The following is a 14,729-nucleotide window of genomic DNA, read 5'->3' as shown; positions in this document are numbered from 1 at the left end:
GGATCTGTGGGTCTGTGTACCTGTGAGCGTGCGTGGATCTGTGGGTCCGTGTACCTGTGAGTGTGCATGGATCTGTGTGTCCGTGTACCTGTGAGTGTGCGTGGATCTGTGTGTCCGTGTACCTGTGAGCGTGCATGGATCTGTGTGTCCGTGTACCTGTGAGTGTGCGTGGATCTGTGGGTCCGTGTACCTGTGAGTGTGCGTGGATCTGTGTGTCCGTGTACCTGTGAGCGTGCGTGGATCTGTGTGTCCGTGGGCCTGTGAGTGTGCGTGGATCTGTGAGTCCGTGTACCTGTGAGCGTGCGTGTACCTGTGAGCGTGCGTGGATCTGTGTGTCCGTGTACCTGTGAGCGTGCGTGTACCTGTGAGCGTTCGTGTACCTGTGAGTGTGCGTGGATCTGTGAGTCTGTGTACCTGTGAGTGTGCGTGGATCTGTGAGTCTGTGTACCTGTGAGTGTGCGTGGATCAGTGTATCCGTGTACCTGTGAGTGTGCGTGGATCTGTGGGTCCGTGTACCTGTGAGCGTGCGTGGATCTGTGTGTCCGTGTACCTGTGAGTGTGCGTGGATCTGTGTGTCCGTGGACCTGTGAGTGTGCGTGGATCTGTGAGTCTGTGTACCTGTGAGTGTGCATGGATCAGTGTATCCGTGTACCTGTGAGTGTGCGTGGATCAGTGTATCCGTGTACCTGTGAGTGTGCGTGGATCTGTGAGTCCGTGTACCTGTGAGTGTGCGTGGATCTGTGGGTCCGTGTACCTGTGAGTGTGCGTGGATCTGTGTATCCGTGTACCTGTGAGCGTGCATGGATCTGTGGGTCCGTGTACCTGTGAGTGTGCGTGGATCTGTGGGTCTGTGTACCTGTGAGTGTGCGTGGATCTGTGGGTCCGTGGACCTGTGAGTGTGCATGGATCTGTGGGTCTGTGTACCTGTGAGTGTGCGTGGATCTGTGGGTCCGTGTACCTGTGAGTGTGCGTGGATCTGTGTGTCCATGTACGTGTAAGCGTGCATGGATCTGTGTGTCTGTGGATCTGTGGGTCTGTGTACCTGTGAGTGTGCGTGGATCAGTGTATCCGTGTACCTGTGAGTGTGCGTGGATCTGTGGGTCCGTGTACCTGTGAGTGTGCGTGGATCTGTGGGTCCGTGTACCTGTGAGTGTGCGTGGATCTGTGGGTCTGTGTACCTGTGAGTGTGCGTGGATCTGTGAGCGTGCGTGGATCTGTGTGTCCGTGTACCTGTGAGTGTGCGTGGATCTGTGGGTCTGTGTACCTGTGAGCGTGCGTGGATCTGTGGGTCCGTGTACCTGTGAGTGTGCGTGGATCAGTGTGTCCGTGTACCTGTGAGTGTGCGTGGATCAGTGTATCCGTGTACCTGTGAGCGTGCATGGATCTGTGTGTCCGTGTACCTGTGAGTGTGCGTGGATCTGTGTGTCCGTGTACCTGTGAGTGTGCGTGGATCAGTGTATCCGTGTACCTGTGAGTGTGCGTGGATCTGTGGGTCCGTGTACCTGTGAGTGTGCGTGGATCTGTGTGTCCGTGTACCTGTGAGCGTGCGTGGATCTGTGTGTCCGTGGACCTGTGAGTGTGCGTGGATCTGTGAGTCCGTGTACCTGTGAGCGTGCGTGTACCTGTGAGCGTGCGTGGATCTGTGTGTCCGTGTACCTGTGAGCGTGCGTGTACCTGTGAGTGTGCGTGGATCTGTGGGTCTGTGTACCTGTGAGTGTGCGTGTACCTGTGAGCGTGCGTGGATCTGTGTGTCCGTGTACCTGTGAGTATGCGTGGATCAGTGTATCCGTGTACCTGTGAGCGTGCGTGGATCAGTGTATCCGTGTACCTGTGAGTGTGCGTGGATCAGTGTATCCGTGTACCTGTGAGTGTGCGTGGATCTGTGTGTCCGTGGACCTGTGAGTGTGCGTGGATCTGTGTGTCCGTGGACCTGTGAGTGTGCGTGGATCAGTGTATCCGTGTACCTGTGAGTGTGCGTGGATCTGTGTGTCTGTGGACCTGTGAGTGTGCGTGGATCTGTGTATCCGTGTACCTGTGAGTGTGCGTGGATCTGTGGGTCCGTGTACCTGTGAGTGTGCGTGGATCTGTGTATCCGTGTACCTGTGAGTGTGCGTGGATCTGTGAGTCCGTGTACCTGTGAGTGTGCGTGGATCTGTGGGTCCGTGTACCTGTGAGTGTGCGTGGATCTGTGTATCCGTGTACCTGTGAGCGTGCATGGATCTGTGGGTCCGTGTACCTGTGAGTGTGCGTGGATCTGTGGGTCTGTGTACCTGTGAGTGTGCGTGGATCTGTGGGTCCGTGTACCTGTGAGTGTGCGTGGATCTGTGTATCTGTGTACCTGTGAGTGTGCGTGGATCTGTGTGTCCGTGTACCTGTGAGTGTGCATGGATCTGTGGGTCCGTGTACCTGTGAGTGTGCGTGGATCAGTGTATCCGTGTAACTGTGAGCGTGCATGGATCTGTGGGTCTGTGTACCTGTGAGTGTGCGTGGATCTGTGTATCCGTGTACCTGTGAGTGTGCGTGGATCTGTGGGTCCGTGTACCTGTGAATGTGCGTGGATCTGTGTATCCGTGTACCTGTGAGTGTGCGTGGATCTGTGTATCCGTGTACCTGTGAGTGTGCATGGATCTGTGGGTCCGTGTACCTGTGAGTGTGCGTGGATCTGTGGGTCCGTGTACCTGTGAGTGTGCGTGGATCTGTGTGTCCATGTACGTGTAAGCGTGCATGGATCTGTGTGTCTGTGGATCTGTGGGTCTGTGTACCTGTGAGTGTGCGTGGATCAGTGTATCCGTGTACCTGTGAGTGTGCGTGGATCTGTGGGTCCGTGTACCTGTGAGTGTGCGTGGATCTGTGGGTCTGTGTACCTGTGAGTGTGCGTGGATCTGTGAGCGTGCGTGGATCTGTGTGTCCGTGTACCTGTGAGTGTGCGTGGATCTGTGGGTCTGTGTACCTGTGAGCGTGCGTGGATCTGTGGGTCCGTGTACCTGTGAGTGTGCGTGGATCAGTGTATCCGTGTACCTGTGAACGTGCATGGATCTGTGTGTCCGTGTACCTGTGAGTGTGCGTGGATCTGTGTGTCCGTGTACCTGTGAGTGTGCGTGGATCAGTGTATCCGTGTACCTGTGAGCGTGCATGGATCTGTGTGTCCGTGTACCTGTGAGTGTGCGTGGATCTGTGGGTCCGTGTACCTGTGAGTGTGCGTGGATCTGTGTGTCCGTGTACCCGTGAGTGTGCGTGGATCAGTGTATCCGTTTACCCGTGAGTGTGCGTGGATCAGTGTATCTGTGTACCTGTGAGCGTGCGTGGATCTGTGGGTCTGTGTACCTGTGAGTGTGCGTGGATCTGTGAGCGTGCGTGGATCTGTGTGTCCGTGTACCTGTGAGTGTGCGTGGATCAGTGTATCCGTGTACCTGTGAGCGTGCGTGGATCTGTGTGTCCGTGTACCTGTGAGTGTGCGTGGATCTGTGAGCGTGTGTGGATCTGTGTGTCCGTGTACCTGTGAGTGTGCATGGATCAGTGTATCCGTGTACCTGTGAGTGTGCGTGGATCAGTGTATCTGTGTACCTGTGAGTGTGCGTGGATCTGTGTGTCCGTGGACCTGTGAGTGTGCGTGGATCTGTGTGTCCGTGGACCCGTGAGTGTGCATGGATCAGTGTATCCGTGTACCCGTGAGCGTGCATGGATCTGTGTGTCCGTGTACCCGTGAGTGTGCGTGGATCTGTGTGTCCGTGTACCTGAGTGTGCATGGATCAGTGTATCCGTGTACCTGTGAGTGTGCGTGGATCTGTGTGTCCATGGACCTGTGAGTGTGCGTGGATCTGTGTGTCCGTGGACCCGTGAGCGTGCGTGGATCTGTGTGTCCGTGTACCTGTGAGTGTGCGTGGATCTGTGAGCGTGTGTGGATCTGTGTGTCCGTGTACCTGTGAGTGTGCATGGATCAGTGTATCCGTGTACCTGTGAGTGTGCGTGGATCAGTGTATCCGTGTACCTGTGAGTGTGCGTGGATCTGTGTGTCCGTGGACCTGTGAGTGTGCGTGGATCTGTGTGTCCGTGGACCCGTGAGTGTGCATGGATCAGTGTATCCGTGTACCCGTGAGCGTGCATGGATCTGTGTGTCCGTGTACCCGTGAGTGTGCGTGGATCTGTGTGTCCGTGTACCTGAGTGTGCATGGATCAGTGTATCCGTGTACCTGTGAGTGTGCGTGGATCTGTGTGTCCATGGACCTGTGAGTGTGCGTGGATCTGTGTGTCCGTGGACCCGTGAGCGTGCGTGGATCTGTGTGTCCGTGTACCTGTGAGTGTGCGTGGATCAGTGTATCCGTGTACCTGTGAGTGTGCGTGGATCAGTGTATCCGTGTACCTGTGAGTGTGCGTGGATCTGTGTGTCCGTGGACCTGTGAGTGTGCGTGGATCTGTGTGTCCGTGGACCCGTGAGCGTGCGTGGATCTGTGTGTCCGTGTACCTGTGAGTGTGCGTGGATCTGTGAGTGTGCGTGGATCTGTGTGTCCGTGTACCTGTGAGTGTGCGTGGATCAGTGTATCCGTGTACCTGTGAGTGTGCGTGGATCAGTGTATCCGTGTACCTGTGAGTGTGCGTGGATCAGTGTATCCATGTACCTGTGAGTGTGCGTGGATCTGTGTGTCCGTGTACCTGTGAGTGTGCATGGATCTGTGTGTCCGTGTACCCGTGAGTGTGCGTGGATCTGTGTGTCCGTGTACCTGTGAGTGTGCGTGGGCTCAGATGCCCGGGGTAGGAGCATGAGCTGGACGGGGAGGCTGTTTACGCAGGGCCACCCTCTGTTATTTCCTGGCCCTGACTCCTTTGGCCAGGGGCTTGCTAGTTTGTGGGCTGTCCACCTCCTCCTGCGCCCGTGCCCCTGCCCTGCTCCACCCCCTTCCCGGCCGAGGATCTCAAAGAGCTGCACACGCACCACTCCATTAAGCCTCACAGGGAGACGGGTCAGGATCCTTGGCCTCGCTTTACAGATGGGCAGAGTGACGTGCCAGGGCCAGGAACAGAACTCAGGAATCCTGGCTCCCAGTCCCCGCCCCGCCATTATCCGTTACCTGTACTGAGCCAAGTGCGTGCTAGGTGCTTTGCTCTCCCCTGCCCTGAACGACCCCCCCACCCCCCAGTCTCTGTAACACCCTGACGCCCTGCGGCTGCCCAATGCGTGTCTCCATCCGGGTATTTCCTCTTCTCCAGCTCCAGCCCTAATACGGGGCCTACCTGGTACCGAAGTGCTGGGCAAGAGCACCCCCTGCTGGTCACAACCTCTCCCCCGCCCCGGACGCTTGGCTCCCAGTGCAGCCAAGCCCACGTGCCGAGCCGCGAGTGAGCCCACCTGGCTAGTGTCTGGCGATCCATTTTGTAGTTGTTAATGAAGTTCATGTCCTGCAGCATGCTCAGGATGGCCTGCGGAGGGAAAGGGAGCGGAGAGCCAGCTGAGAGGCTGCTCCCGGGCACACCTGGCAGGGGGCTGGCGCTGAGGGGGGCCCGGCTGGGAATGGAGATGACCCCCTGCACCCCTCTCGGCGTTCCTTGGGGGCAGCAGCCTCATACGGCACAAACTCTCCACCAAGGGGGGCAGCCAGTGATGCCAGGAAATCGTATCGACGCCTTGGAGCCGAGGTGGGATTGGAGCGCGGGGCACCCGTGTTAAACAAAGGCGAATGCAGCTCCTTGGCGGACAGACGCCCCAAGCCAGAGCTGGATCCTAGCCCAGGCTGTCTCAGGTACCTACTTAGAACCCATCACCGTAGCATCAGATACCTCCTGGATTTCTCCAAGCACCCCTCGGAGGCGGCCCAGGGCTACAGACACTGGAGCCTCCGCCCATGCAGGCTGTGGCAGAGACCCACACTTTGGGCACCCTAGGCTAGCCCCTAACCCCTGGCTCATCCCCCTCTCAGGGACGGGCAGGCCCTAGACGCCGGCCCCGTGGGCACTGACCATGGGCGTGTCGTCCTCGGGCAGCGAGCGCGGCGTGTAGGTGAAATCGGCGAAGCGATAATCGATGCTTTCCACGGGGCAGATCCCGTCGCTGAGCAGCTTTTTGTATTCCTCGTCCGAGACCTGCAAGGGAAGCCCCAGGAGGGGCTGTGAACGCCGGGGGCCAAAGCCGGGGCCTGGCAGAGGACCTGCAGACACAGGCCGCATTCAGCCGGGCACGGGCGCGCAGTGCTGCCCTGTCAGCCCTGTGCCAGGCTCCTCTGTCCACCAGGTACAGCCTGGGCAGCGGCGGGACTGGCGCCATGATCTGACCCGGAGGCAAGAGGGTTCCCGCGCCACGGCCCATGCTGCCCCCGGCCTCTCTGTGGAGCCTGTCAACGTGGGGGCCAGTTAGTGCCATTGGGGTAATCAGTGCACTGCTGACCCATCGGGATAGTCAGAGGCTGTGACCCGGTTACAGTGGGGCAAATCCAGAGTTTGCCCCTAAAATGCAGCCAGCTCTGGGGCGGAGCAAGGTAGTAACGTTGAGTGTGCAGCAGCCTGTAGGCCGGGGAGCGCAGACTGGCCCCTCCGGGGGGAACTAGAAGGAAGATGAGCTAGACACCCATGGCGTCACCCGTCCCCACTCACGGCTCAGTGCTGCGGAGACAGTGACAGCCAGCCCCACGCCCCCAGCCGCCTCGGCCCCATTCCCTGGGAGCCCCCCACCCCCTGACCTTCATGTGGTACATCATCATTTCGTTGGCCACGTGGCTTCGGTACTGGGCTTCGTGGACCTTCTTGTAGAGCAGCGACTGGAGAGGAGGGAAGCAGAGGGTGGTCAGAGCCCCAGGCGGACATGCTTCTGCTGCCCTTGGCTCTCCCGGGGCCTGAGCCCCCGCCCCGTGCGCTCAGCATGAGTCTTTCCAGGAACTCAAGCCCTTCAGTCTCCTTAGGCCTAAGGCACGCAGCACTGGGGCGCGCCTGAGCTCCAGCCCCCCACTCCCCCGACCTGAACTCACGCGCACATGGCCGGGCATCGCCTTCCACTTCCCCAAGGGTGCCGAGAGGCGACAAGATTCACCAATGACCCAGCGTTACTTGGGGCTCTGCTCGCTACCTGGAACTACGCTCCCCTCTCCATGTGCAGCTGAAATGCGGCTGCCCCTGGGGTGGAACCCGACAGGCAGTGCGGAGCCACACAACCACTTGGGACAGGAAGGGAAGAAGAGTCTGGTGTCCAGTCACAGGGAGAAGTTAGATCCGGGGGGCCCAGGGCTCACCCCACTCTGTGCTGACAGCGCCTGGAACGCTCCGTAGAGGGCAGCCGGTCTGAAAACGTCAGGGTTGGGGCGGGGAGGCAGACGCTGCTGGGGTGTCGCTGGGTCCCCAGCCTTTCCCGACTCACTGCATCCACCTCTCCCCAGCGAAAGGGACTTGGGGAGCTCGGCAGCTTCCAAGGATGGGCCAGTGCCCAAGCCACTGAGAGCCCGGCATGGGAATCCACCCCTCCTCCTGCGGGTGCTGGACCCACCCACACGAGGCAGCCCCCCCTCCCTCCCCGCCCCGCCGCTTACGTGGGCGATGCTGATCCCGCAGTAGATGGAGAAAGCCGTGGCCAGGTCCTCGTCGAACTTGCTGAACCAAGGCCCGTTAATCTTGTTGACCAGCTCCGCCACCCCGATGACCTCTGGAAGAGCAGCGAGAGCCCAGTGTACCGGCGCCCGGGGCCGGGGCCGACGCACAGGGAAACCCAGCCGCCCTGGACTCCCAGCCATATTCCGGCATGGGTCTGTCCAGGATGCTGGTCCAGAGGGGGCAGGGCTGGGGGAGGGGGAGCCGGTCCCTCCTGCCTCCCACTCCAGCGACCCACAATTCCCAGCATTGGGCGAGCAAGTTGAGTTGGGAGGAAAGGTCAAAGCCCTGCGTGAAGCCAACAATGGGGTGCCTGGCCAGAGGGCAGGGGAGGGAGAGTGTGTCCCTGGTGGGGCACTGTGCATCCCACAGGGATTGGCGGGGAGGCCAGCGAAGGGTTAAGCAAACCGGCTTTTGGGGGAGCCGGGGAGGACTGAAATTGAGTGGGGAGCACCACTACGTGACCTGAGGATTTGCTCCCCCTGGCTGTTTGCAGACACTCTATGGCCACTGGCAGGGAATCGAACCAGGGACCTGCAGGGCCCGCCTCTCCCACACCGCCCAGTCAGCGCCAGGCTGCCATAGTGGGGCTGGCACTAGAGGGCGACATGCCCACAGGCATGGGGATAGCAGGACCCAGGTCGGGAGAGGCGGCAGGGACCGACCGGCTGCTAGCGGCACCGGTGGGGGGCGTTTAACGGCAGCGTCGCCGGGCCGCTCGCACTGGGTGGTTTGACTCACCAATACGACAGAGCCCCGAGGGCAGCCCGTGCCGCCCTCCAGTCCCACAGGGGAAGGGCCGAGGCCACCTGGCTGCCCACAGGAGGGCCAGAGCGTGATCCCAGTGCAGGGGGGATGACCTGGCATAGAGGGTGTTAACGTGGGGGCTGCCACTTGCCCCCCCGTAGATGGTCACGGCCGGGCGGGGCCAGGCCAGTGTAAGGTGCTGGGCTGCAAGCCCCGTGGCCCCAGAAGGGTTGTGGCACAGCACCATGCTGTTCAGAGCCAGCTCCCCCATCCTCGTTTCGATGGTGAGCTCTCTAAGCAGGGCCTGGCATTTGCAGTGTCTGTACAGCCCCTAGCACCCAGGCCTGGCTCGGGCCTCACTGCAATACGGCTAACACCTGCGGGGGCTAGACAGCCTGGCGGCTTGGCACCGGAAACGTGCCCACTGGGGGTGGGCTGGCAATGGACTTGCCTAGTCAGCATGGCTTGGCGTGTGTGCGTGACGGCCCCGGGACTAAATCAGCCTGCTGCTGACACCCAGCGACAGGAGGTGCTGCTGTGGCTCAGGTAGTAGGGGCTGGTGCTTTGGAGTAGGAGAGCCCAGGTTCTAGACCTGCGGCTTGATGACCCAGCGGTGTGGGGGGCCCAGAGGATTTGGCCTGTGTGTTTTAAATAAATCACACCCACTAACCGAGGTTATTTTGCCGGACACGGCAGAGCGGGGCTGGGGCTAACAAACCCAGCTGTTGTCCGGCGCGCTGGAGTTAGCCGGCCTGTCGCGAAGCACAGGGATGCCATTCAATCCCTGGCCAGCTGCTGGTGCCGGCGGGCTGGGGGACTCCCAAGCTCCACCAAGCTCAGGTTCTGGGGCTCCTCCCACCTGGGGATCTCAAAGCACTTAGGAACACTTAGTTAAGCCTAACAATAAAGTCCCCGGTAAGGTGGCTACATAGACATGGGCCAGATCCTCAGCTGGTGTGTTGCGGTGTAGCTCTGCTGACTTCAATGGAGATTTTGCAGTTAACGCCTGCTGGGAATCAGGCCCAGATGTTGTGACAGGTGGGGAAACTGAGGCACCAGTTCAGTGGCTTGCCAAGGGACTCGCAGTGGGTTGGTAACACACCCTCCTGAATCTTATCCCTGTACGTTAGCCATAAGCTCACCCTGCCACCCGGGTGCAATGGGCTGAGCATTTGACTCCATCCGTCCTTCGGGGTGCGGGACTCTCTGCCCCGGGGAAGGGCTGGGGTCTCCAAAGCGCGCGGCACTTAAACAAGTCTCAGGGCAATTTAACTTCACTCTTCCCTTCTCACAGCCCGCTCCGTGACAAGGGTCAGTTCCATGCTCGTTATCTGAGAAGTGGGGAAACTGAGGCACAGAGCTGTCACGTGCCTTGTCCGAGATCACAGAGCCGCGAGCAGGCCATAGGGGTCCTGCTACCACCACTAGAGCGGGGCTCCCTCATCCTCAGCACCGGTGGAGAATTAATACAGAGGCTGCTTCTCGACCTTCTCCGCTTCCCTTCTTCTCCAGCTGCTCTGACCCGTCGCCAGGCTCCTCTTGGGAATGAGGAGCCAGGAGACTGGCGGAGGCAGCTGGAGACACGGAGGAGTTGGCTGCACGGGGGCCGCCGATGGATCCCAGCTCGAGGAAAGCTGCTCTGGGAGAACACGTGGTCAGAAACTACGCCCTGGCGATCAAGCCGGGATCTGATGGGCCTTTGCCCTTGTGTGGCCTTGATGCCCACGGCACCCCAAGGGCGCAGCATCGAGGGAGTGCTGTGTCCAATGCCCGCGTGCCCTGGCAGCACCCGGGGAGCTGCACCCCGATGCCCAGCACTGCCCGGGCTCTCACCATGGCTCTCGTTCTTGATGGGGAAGCAGAGGATGTTTCGGGTCCGGAAGCCGGTGCTGTCGTCCACCCCCCGGTAGAAGAGCGGGTGGGAATAGGCGTCCTTGATGTTGAGGATCTTCCCCGTCGTTGCCACGTGACCCGCAATGCCCTGATCCGCCGGGATGCGGATTTCGTAGCTCTGAGGGACAGGATTGACCGAGACGTTGGCCCCATGCTGTCCAGCCCTCCCCATGCCCATCTCTGTCCAATCCCTTGTTCTCCCGGGGCTCAGGGAACCACCTCCCATCCCCATCTCCTGGGATTCGGTCCCATCTCCCTACCTTGCACCCTGCCCCTCTCCAGCTCCATCTGCAACGCCCGCCCGGCCTCCCTGTCCCAGCTGAGTCGCCATCTCCTGGCCCTCATGTAGCAGCGCCCTCGGCCTGGCATGGAGACCGCTCTCCTCCTCATGACCAGCCCCCCCTGGTCTGGAGCGGGTGGCTCCAGCTGACCCCCTCGGCCTGACCTCATCCTCAGGCCTGCTCCATCCTCCAGGCCCGATGCCACCGCCTGCAGCTCCCTCTGCTGGTGAGCCCCAGGCCCGCCAGGGAGGGCTTACCTCGTCATCCACCACGCCCCCGTCAAACACCTTGGCCACCAGCTCATGGCTGAACGTGTCCAGCAGGAAAACCGAGCATCTGCAAGAGACAACCAGCCGCTCAGCCAGATCTCCACAGCAAGCACCATCCAGTCACAGGGCAAAGCCCATGCAAGGCAGCGGAACGACTCCGATTGACTCCCCTCGGCTTCGGACCAGGCCCACAGCCTCTGGTTAGCACATCTCCCCTTTGGATTCATTGACCCAGCGCCCCACCATGAGACGAGAGATTCCCGTGATCCTGGCCTCTGTGGTCACCAGTGACCCCGGGGCATGGAGTGTTAGCCCCACAGTTCTGGCTACATTCCAGCTGGGTAATGACATTCGGCTTTCCTCAGTTTCCCCGGCTCTTCCTTCTGGACAAGGTATTCTTCACCTCCTGTCCTAAACTTGACAAAGCCCTGGCTGGGATGATTTAGTTGGGGATTTGTCGTGCTTTGAGCAGGGGGTTGGACTAGATGGCCTCCTGAGGTCCCTTCCAACCCTGATATTCTATGATTCTATGAAACCTCCAGGCATACATCCAAACAAAATTGGCAACCCTATGTCCTCTACCCTGGTCCCTTCCTGTGGTTTTTCTCATGGATAGGGGGTAATCTAGCCCTCTGCACTCAAAACAAAAATGGACATTAAAACATTTATACTCCTCTTCCTGTTATATTTGCAAATGCGGACACCTGAGAAGGAGAAAATTAAGATTGGAAGTGTGTAACCGTAACTGTGCCCCCCTGGGCCATGTAACCTTAACTCTGCCCGCATGCCATGTAACCTTGACTCCAGCCCCCAGGACACATACCCCTAACTCTGCCCCCTGGGACATGAACCTTTAATGTTGCCCCTTGCCCTTGTGCATCTGAATCATTATGCTGCAGTTGTTAGCCACACAATCGTGGTCTATTTCTCAGCTATTATATTGCACCGTAGGAGTCTCTCTCTGGGACACGAAGCTGCATGCAGCAGGAGCCAAAGAACACACTTCTCCTCGAGCCCTGGGTAGGCTGCGTGTGGCTGAGTTTTGCCCAGCCCGAGTCTCTGCAGCCGCTTGGGCTATTGGCCTGTGGGCCAAGCCCGTGTGAATCAGGCCCAGTGCTGCCCTCCCAGGGCCAGCCTCGGGAGCACAGGGTCAGGCCCCGTGTTTGTACCTTTGTGGGGCTGGGGGTCTCCGGTAGGGGTTTCCGTGCGGCTGTGCAGAAGGTGAGTGAGCCTGGCATGCTCCAGGGCTGGTGACAGCAACCCTCAAGCCCCTTGGGGGCAGCTTTGCTGCCTTTCCAGGGCACAGGATTACACGGGACTGCGGCGTGCTCATCACCTTGTTCCTTGTGAAGCGCTGGAGGGAGCAGGCAGCCGGGCAGCTGCGTTCTAAGTGCAGACCTGAGCCCTGAGCCCCTGCCCTGGGCAGGATCCGGCCCAGGACAGTCCCAAGAGAGAGCCACGCTGATCAGAGAGAGCAGGGCCTGGCTTCTCCTAAGCCCGGGGCAGGGGATGCCTGGAGCAGCAGCTCTGCTGGCTTTGCCGGACCTGCTCCTATTCACGCCGGGGGGACGTGAGAGGAGAACCAGGCCCCGTCTCCACACTCAGGAAGTCTGCAGGCTTGCTGCCCGACTGGGGCATGGCACGGGGAGCGAGCGTGAGGAGGAGGAGGGGGGAGATTTACACCGGGGAGCCGGAGATCAGAGCTGTAAAAGTAATCAGGGAGGAGCAGCTTTCCCACAGGATCAGCTGTTCCCGGCGCATGTCCCAGCCGCAGAAGAGGTCCAGGAACGTAATCCCAGCGTGCGTGCACACATGGCCTCCTTGGGAGCAGGGGGCACCCAGGCTGACTCCCTGCCCCAGGGTAACGTCTCGTGCAGAGCAGCCGCTCACTCACATTTCGGCGTTGCTGAGATTCCGGGCTTCCGTGATGATCTCCTGGAGCAGCACCGACACGTCGTCTGCGAGGGAGAAGCAGATCGTTTGGCAGCTCAGACCAGGCCCAGGCAGCCTGGGCAGGGGCAGGGTGGTTCCGGGCACCGGCGAGGGGCCACGGAGCCTCTCACCTGTAGGCCTGAGCCCCCTGACGCTGAGCAAGAGGCCTCTCCAAGGGACGGCTCTGTGACCAGAGCTGGTGGCCTCGGGTCGTGGCGCATGGGCGCCGACGACACCCCAAAGCAGGAGCTGTGGGGTTAGGCCAAGGTCCTGGCTGTCAGCCCCATACCTGACCCGTTACTAGGATGCCAGGCTGCAGCTCTGTAGTCTGAACACGCCAGGGTTCTAATCCCGGCCCCAATGCCAGCTCCCTCCACAGCGAGTCACTTCCCTGCCCCGTGCCTCAGTTTCCCCATCTGTAGAAGGGGACAGTGCCACTTACTTACTCTGCAGGCAGGCTGGGAGGCTTGGCGAGATGCCCGGGGATGAAGCAGCTGCTATATAAATGGTGCAAGGGCCAGATTCTGCTCGCCATGACACCGGGGTAAAGCCGGAGGGATGTGACTTGGAGCCCCCTGGGGTCACTGAGAGCAGGAGCTAGCAATTAACACCGCTGTACAGCCCTTTAACTCGCAGCCCTTTAACTCGGCCCGGATGCCCTGACGCCATCCCGAGGCCTCTGGACACACGGACGTGGCCTGCTTGAGGGCCCAGACCGGAGGAGCACTGTGTGCCACCAGCCCTGGGCTGGGCTTCTTCCCCAGTCAAGCGCTCCGGCTGCCCCGGCTGCCGGGCAGTCATTTATCTCAGCCTCACACGGCCGGCGTCTCTGCTGAAGCTGGCTCTGGGGCCGGGCACGGGCCACCCTGATGAGCCCTGCTCTTTGTGGGAGCGTGTGCCCTCGGCAATCCGTCTCGGCCTTATCTCCACCGCCTACGTGTACAGCTGTGTCGCGCTGTGCCTCGCGGGTCCCACCGGCCTCGGAGAGGAGCCGAGGATGTCTGGGAGCACACAGCCAACTGGGGACAGCCGTGCGAGAGCTGGGGAGGGGACGTCAGCCTGCTAACCAGCTAACTAGCCGGAGGAAGGCAGGCCTAATGGTTAGACACGAGCCTGTGACTTCACCCTCTCCTTCGTTATGATGGGAATTGGGCCTGACTCGTGAAGCACAGAGGCGGTGGCCAGTGTCTCCAGCCCATTACAGAGCTTGGGGCTGGCCGTGCAGTCAGGAGCAGGGCAGAGCCGACCAACACCTCCCCAGATGTTTAGAGCTGGGGGAGCTGGTTCAGCACATGACACGGAGATGGGGCTGACCTCCTCCCAGAGCAGCCTACAGAGAGCATAAAGCCTTAGGGCAGAGGCCCAGGAACAGGTTTCCAGGGGTTTTGACCCCCCTATATGGCTGAATGGGGGGGTCAGGACCCAGCTAGAGAGGAGCGTCCCTGTAGAGAGAGGCCAGCGACGCCCCTTAGTGGATACAACCCAAGCTGCGATTTCTAACCCCCCGCCAGCCAACGGGAAAACACCCCACGGAATGGCCGCCGGGTGTCCCCCGTGAGAAAGGAGCGGGCGATTCTCAGCCCAGTCTGCACTGGGCATTGCCCAGGTCGCTAACCCGCTGCGGATTGGCACTGATGGTGGCGGCCATTACAGGAAGGCCGGGGAGACCGGGCTCCTTATTCTTTAGCTCTGGGGGTTTCCCTCGGGATCCCAGGGCAGGGCAGCGCCCACGCTCTGTGGGGCAGACAGAAGGAGAGCTGGCCGGGGACGTCTTCGGGGTGCAGGGCTGGGTCTCCGTGATGTGACATGGCTGTGACATATTGGGGGGAGGGGCGGTGTGTGTGTGCGTACAGAGGATCTCTGTGTGTGTATGCATGCATGTGCGGGGGGGTGTGGGTGTACAGGGGATCTGTGTGTGTGTGTCCAGGGGATTTGTGTGTGTGTATGCATTGCATCTACAGGAGATCTGTGTGTGTGTGTGTACAGGGGATTTGTGTGTGTACAGGGGATCTGTGTGTGTGTGTGTCCAGGGGATCTGTCT

At 60.2% G+C, this 14,729-nt stretch overlaps 1 protein-coding gene across 1 annotated transcript in view; it reads right to left on the bottom strand.

Annotated features, from left to right (window-relative positions):
• Positions 1-14,729, bottom strand: part of PDE2A (phosphodiesterase 2A) — a 365,874-nt gene that overhangs the window by 13,449 nt on the left and 337,696 nt on the right. Inside the window, exons 16-22 of the mRNA XM_077841678.1 lie at positions 12,651-12,714; positions 10,745-10,823; positions 10,147-10,324; positions 7,509-7,621; positions 6,669-6,746; positions 5,953-6,075; positions 5,345-5,415 (exon numbers count right to left, since the gene is read on the bottom strand). Coding sequence (XP_077697804.1) covers positions 5,345-5,415; positions 5,953-6,075; positions 6,669-6,746; positions 7,509-7,621; positions 10,147-10,324; positions 10,745-10,823; positions 12,651-12,714 — 706 coding nt within the window. The remainder of the gene's footprint in view (positions 1-5,344; positions 5,416-5,952; positions 6,076-6,668; positions 6,747-7,508; positions 7,622-10,146; positions 10,325-10,744; positions 10,824-12,650; positions 12,715-14,729) is intronic.

This window comes from Eretmochelys imbricata, chromosome 1 (genome assembly GCF_965152235.1).
Source record: "Eretmochelys imbricata isolate rEreImb1 chromosome 1, rEreImb1.hap1, whole genome shotgun sequence".
NCBI classification, from domain to species: domain Eukaryota; kingdom Metazoa; phylum Chordata; order Testudines; family Cheloniidae; genus Eretmochelys; species Eretmochelys imbricata.
Note: the sequence above shows the minus strand (reverse complement) of the source record. Positions and strands in the feature narration are given on the sequence as shown.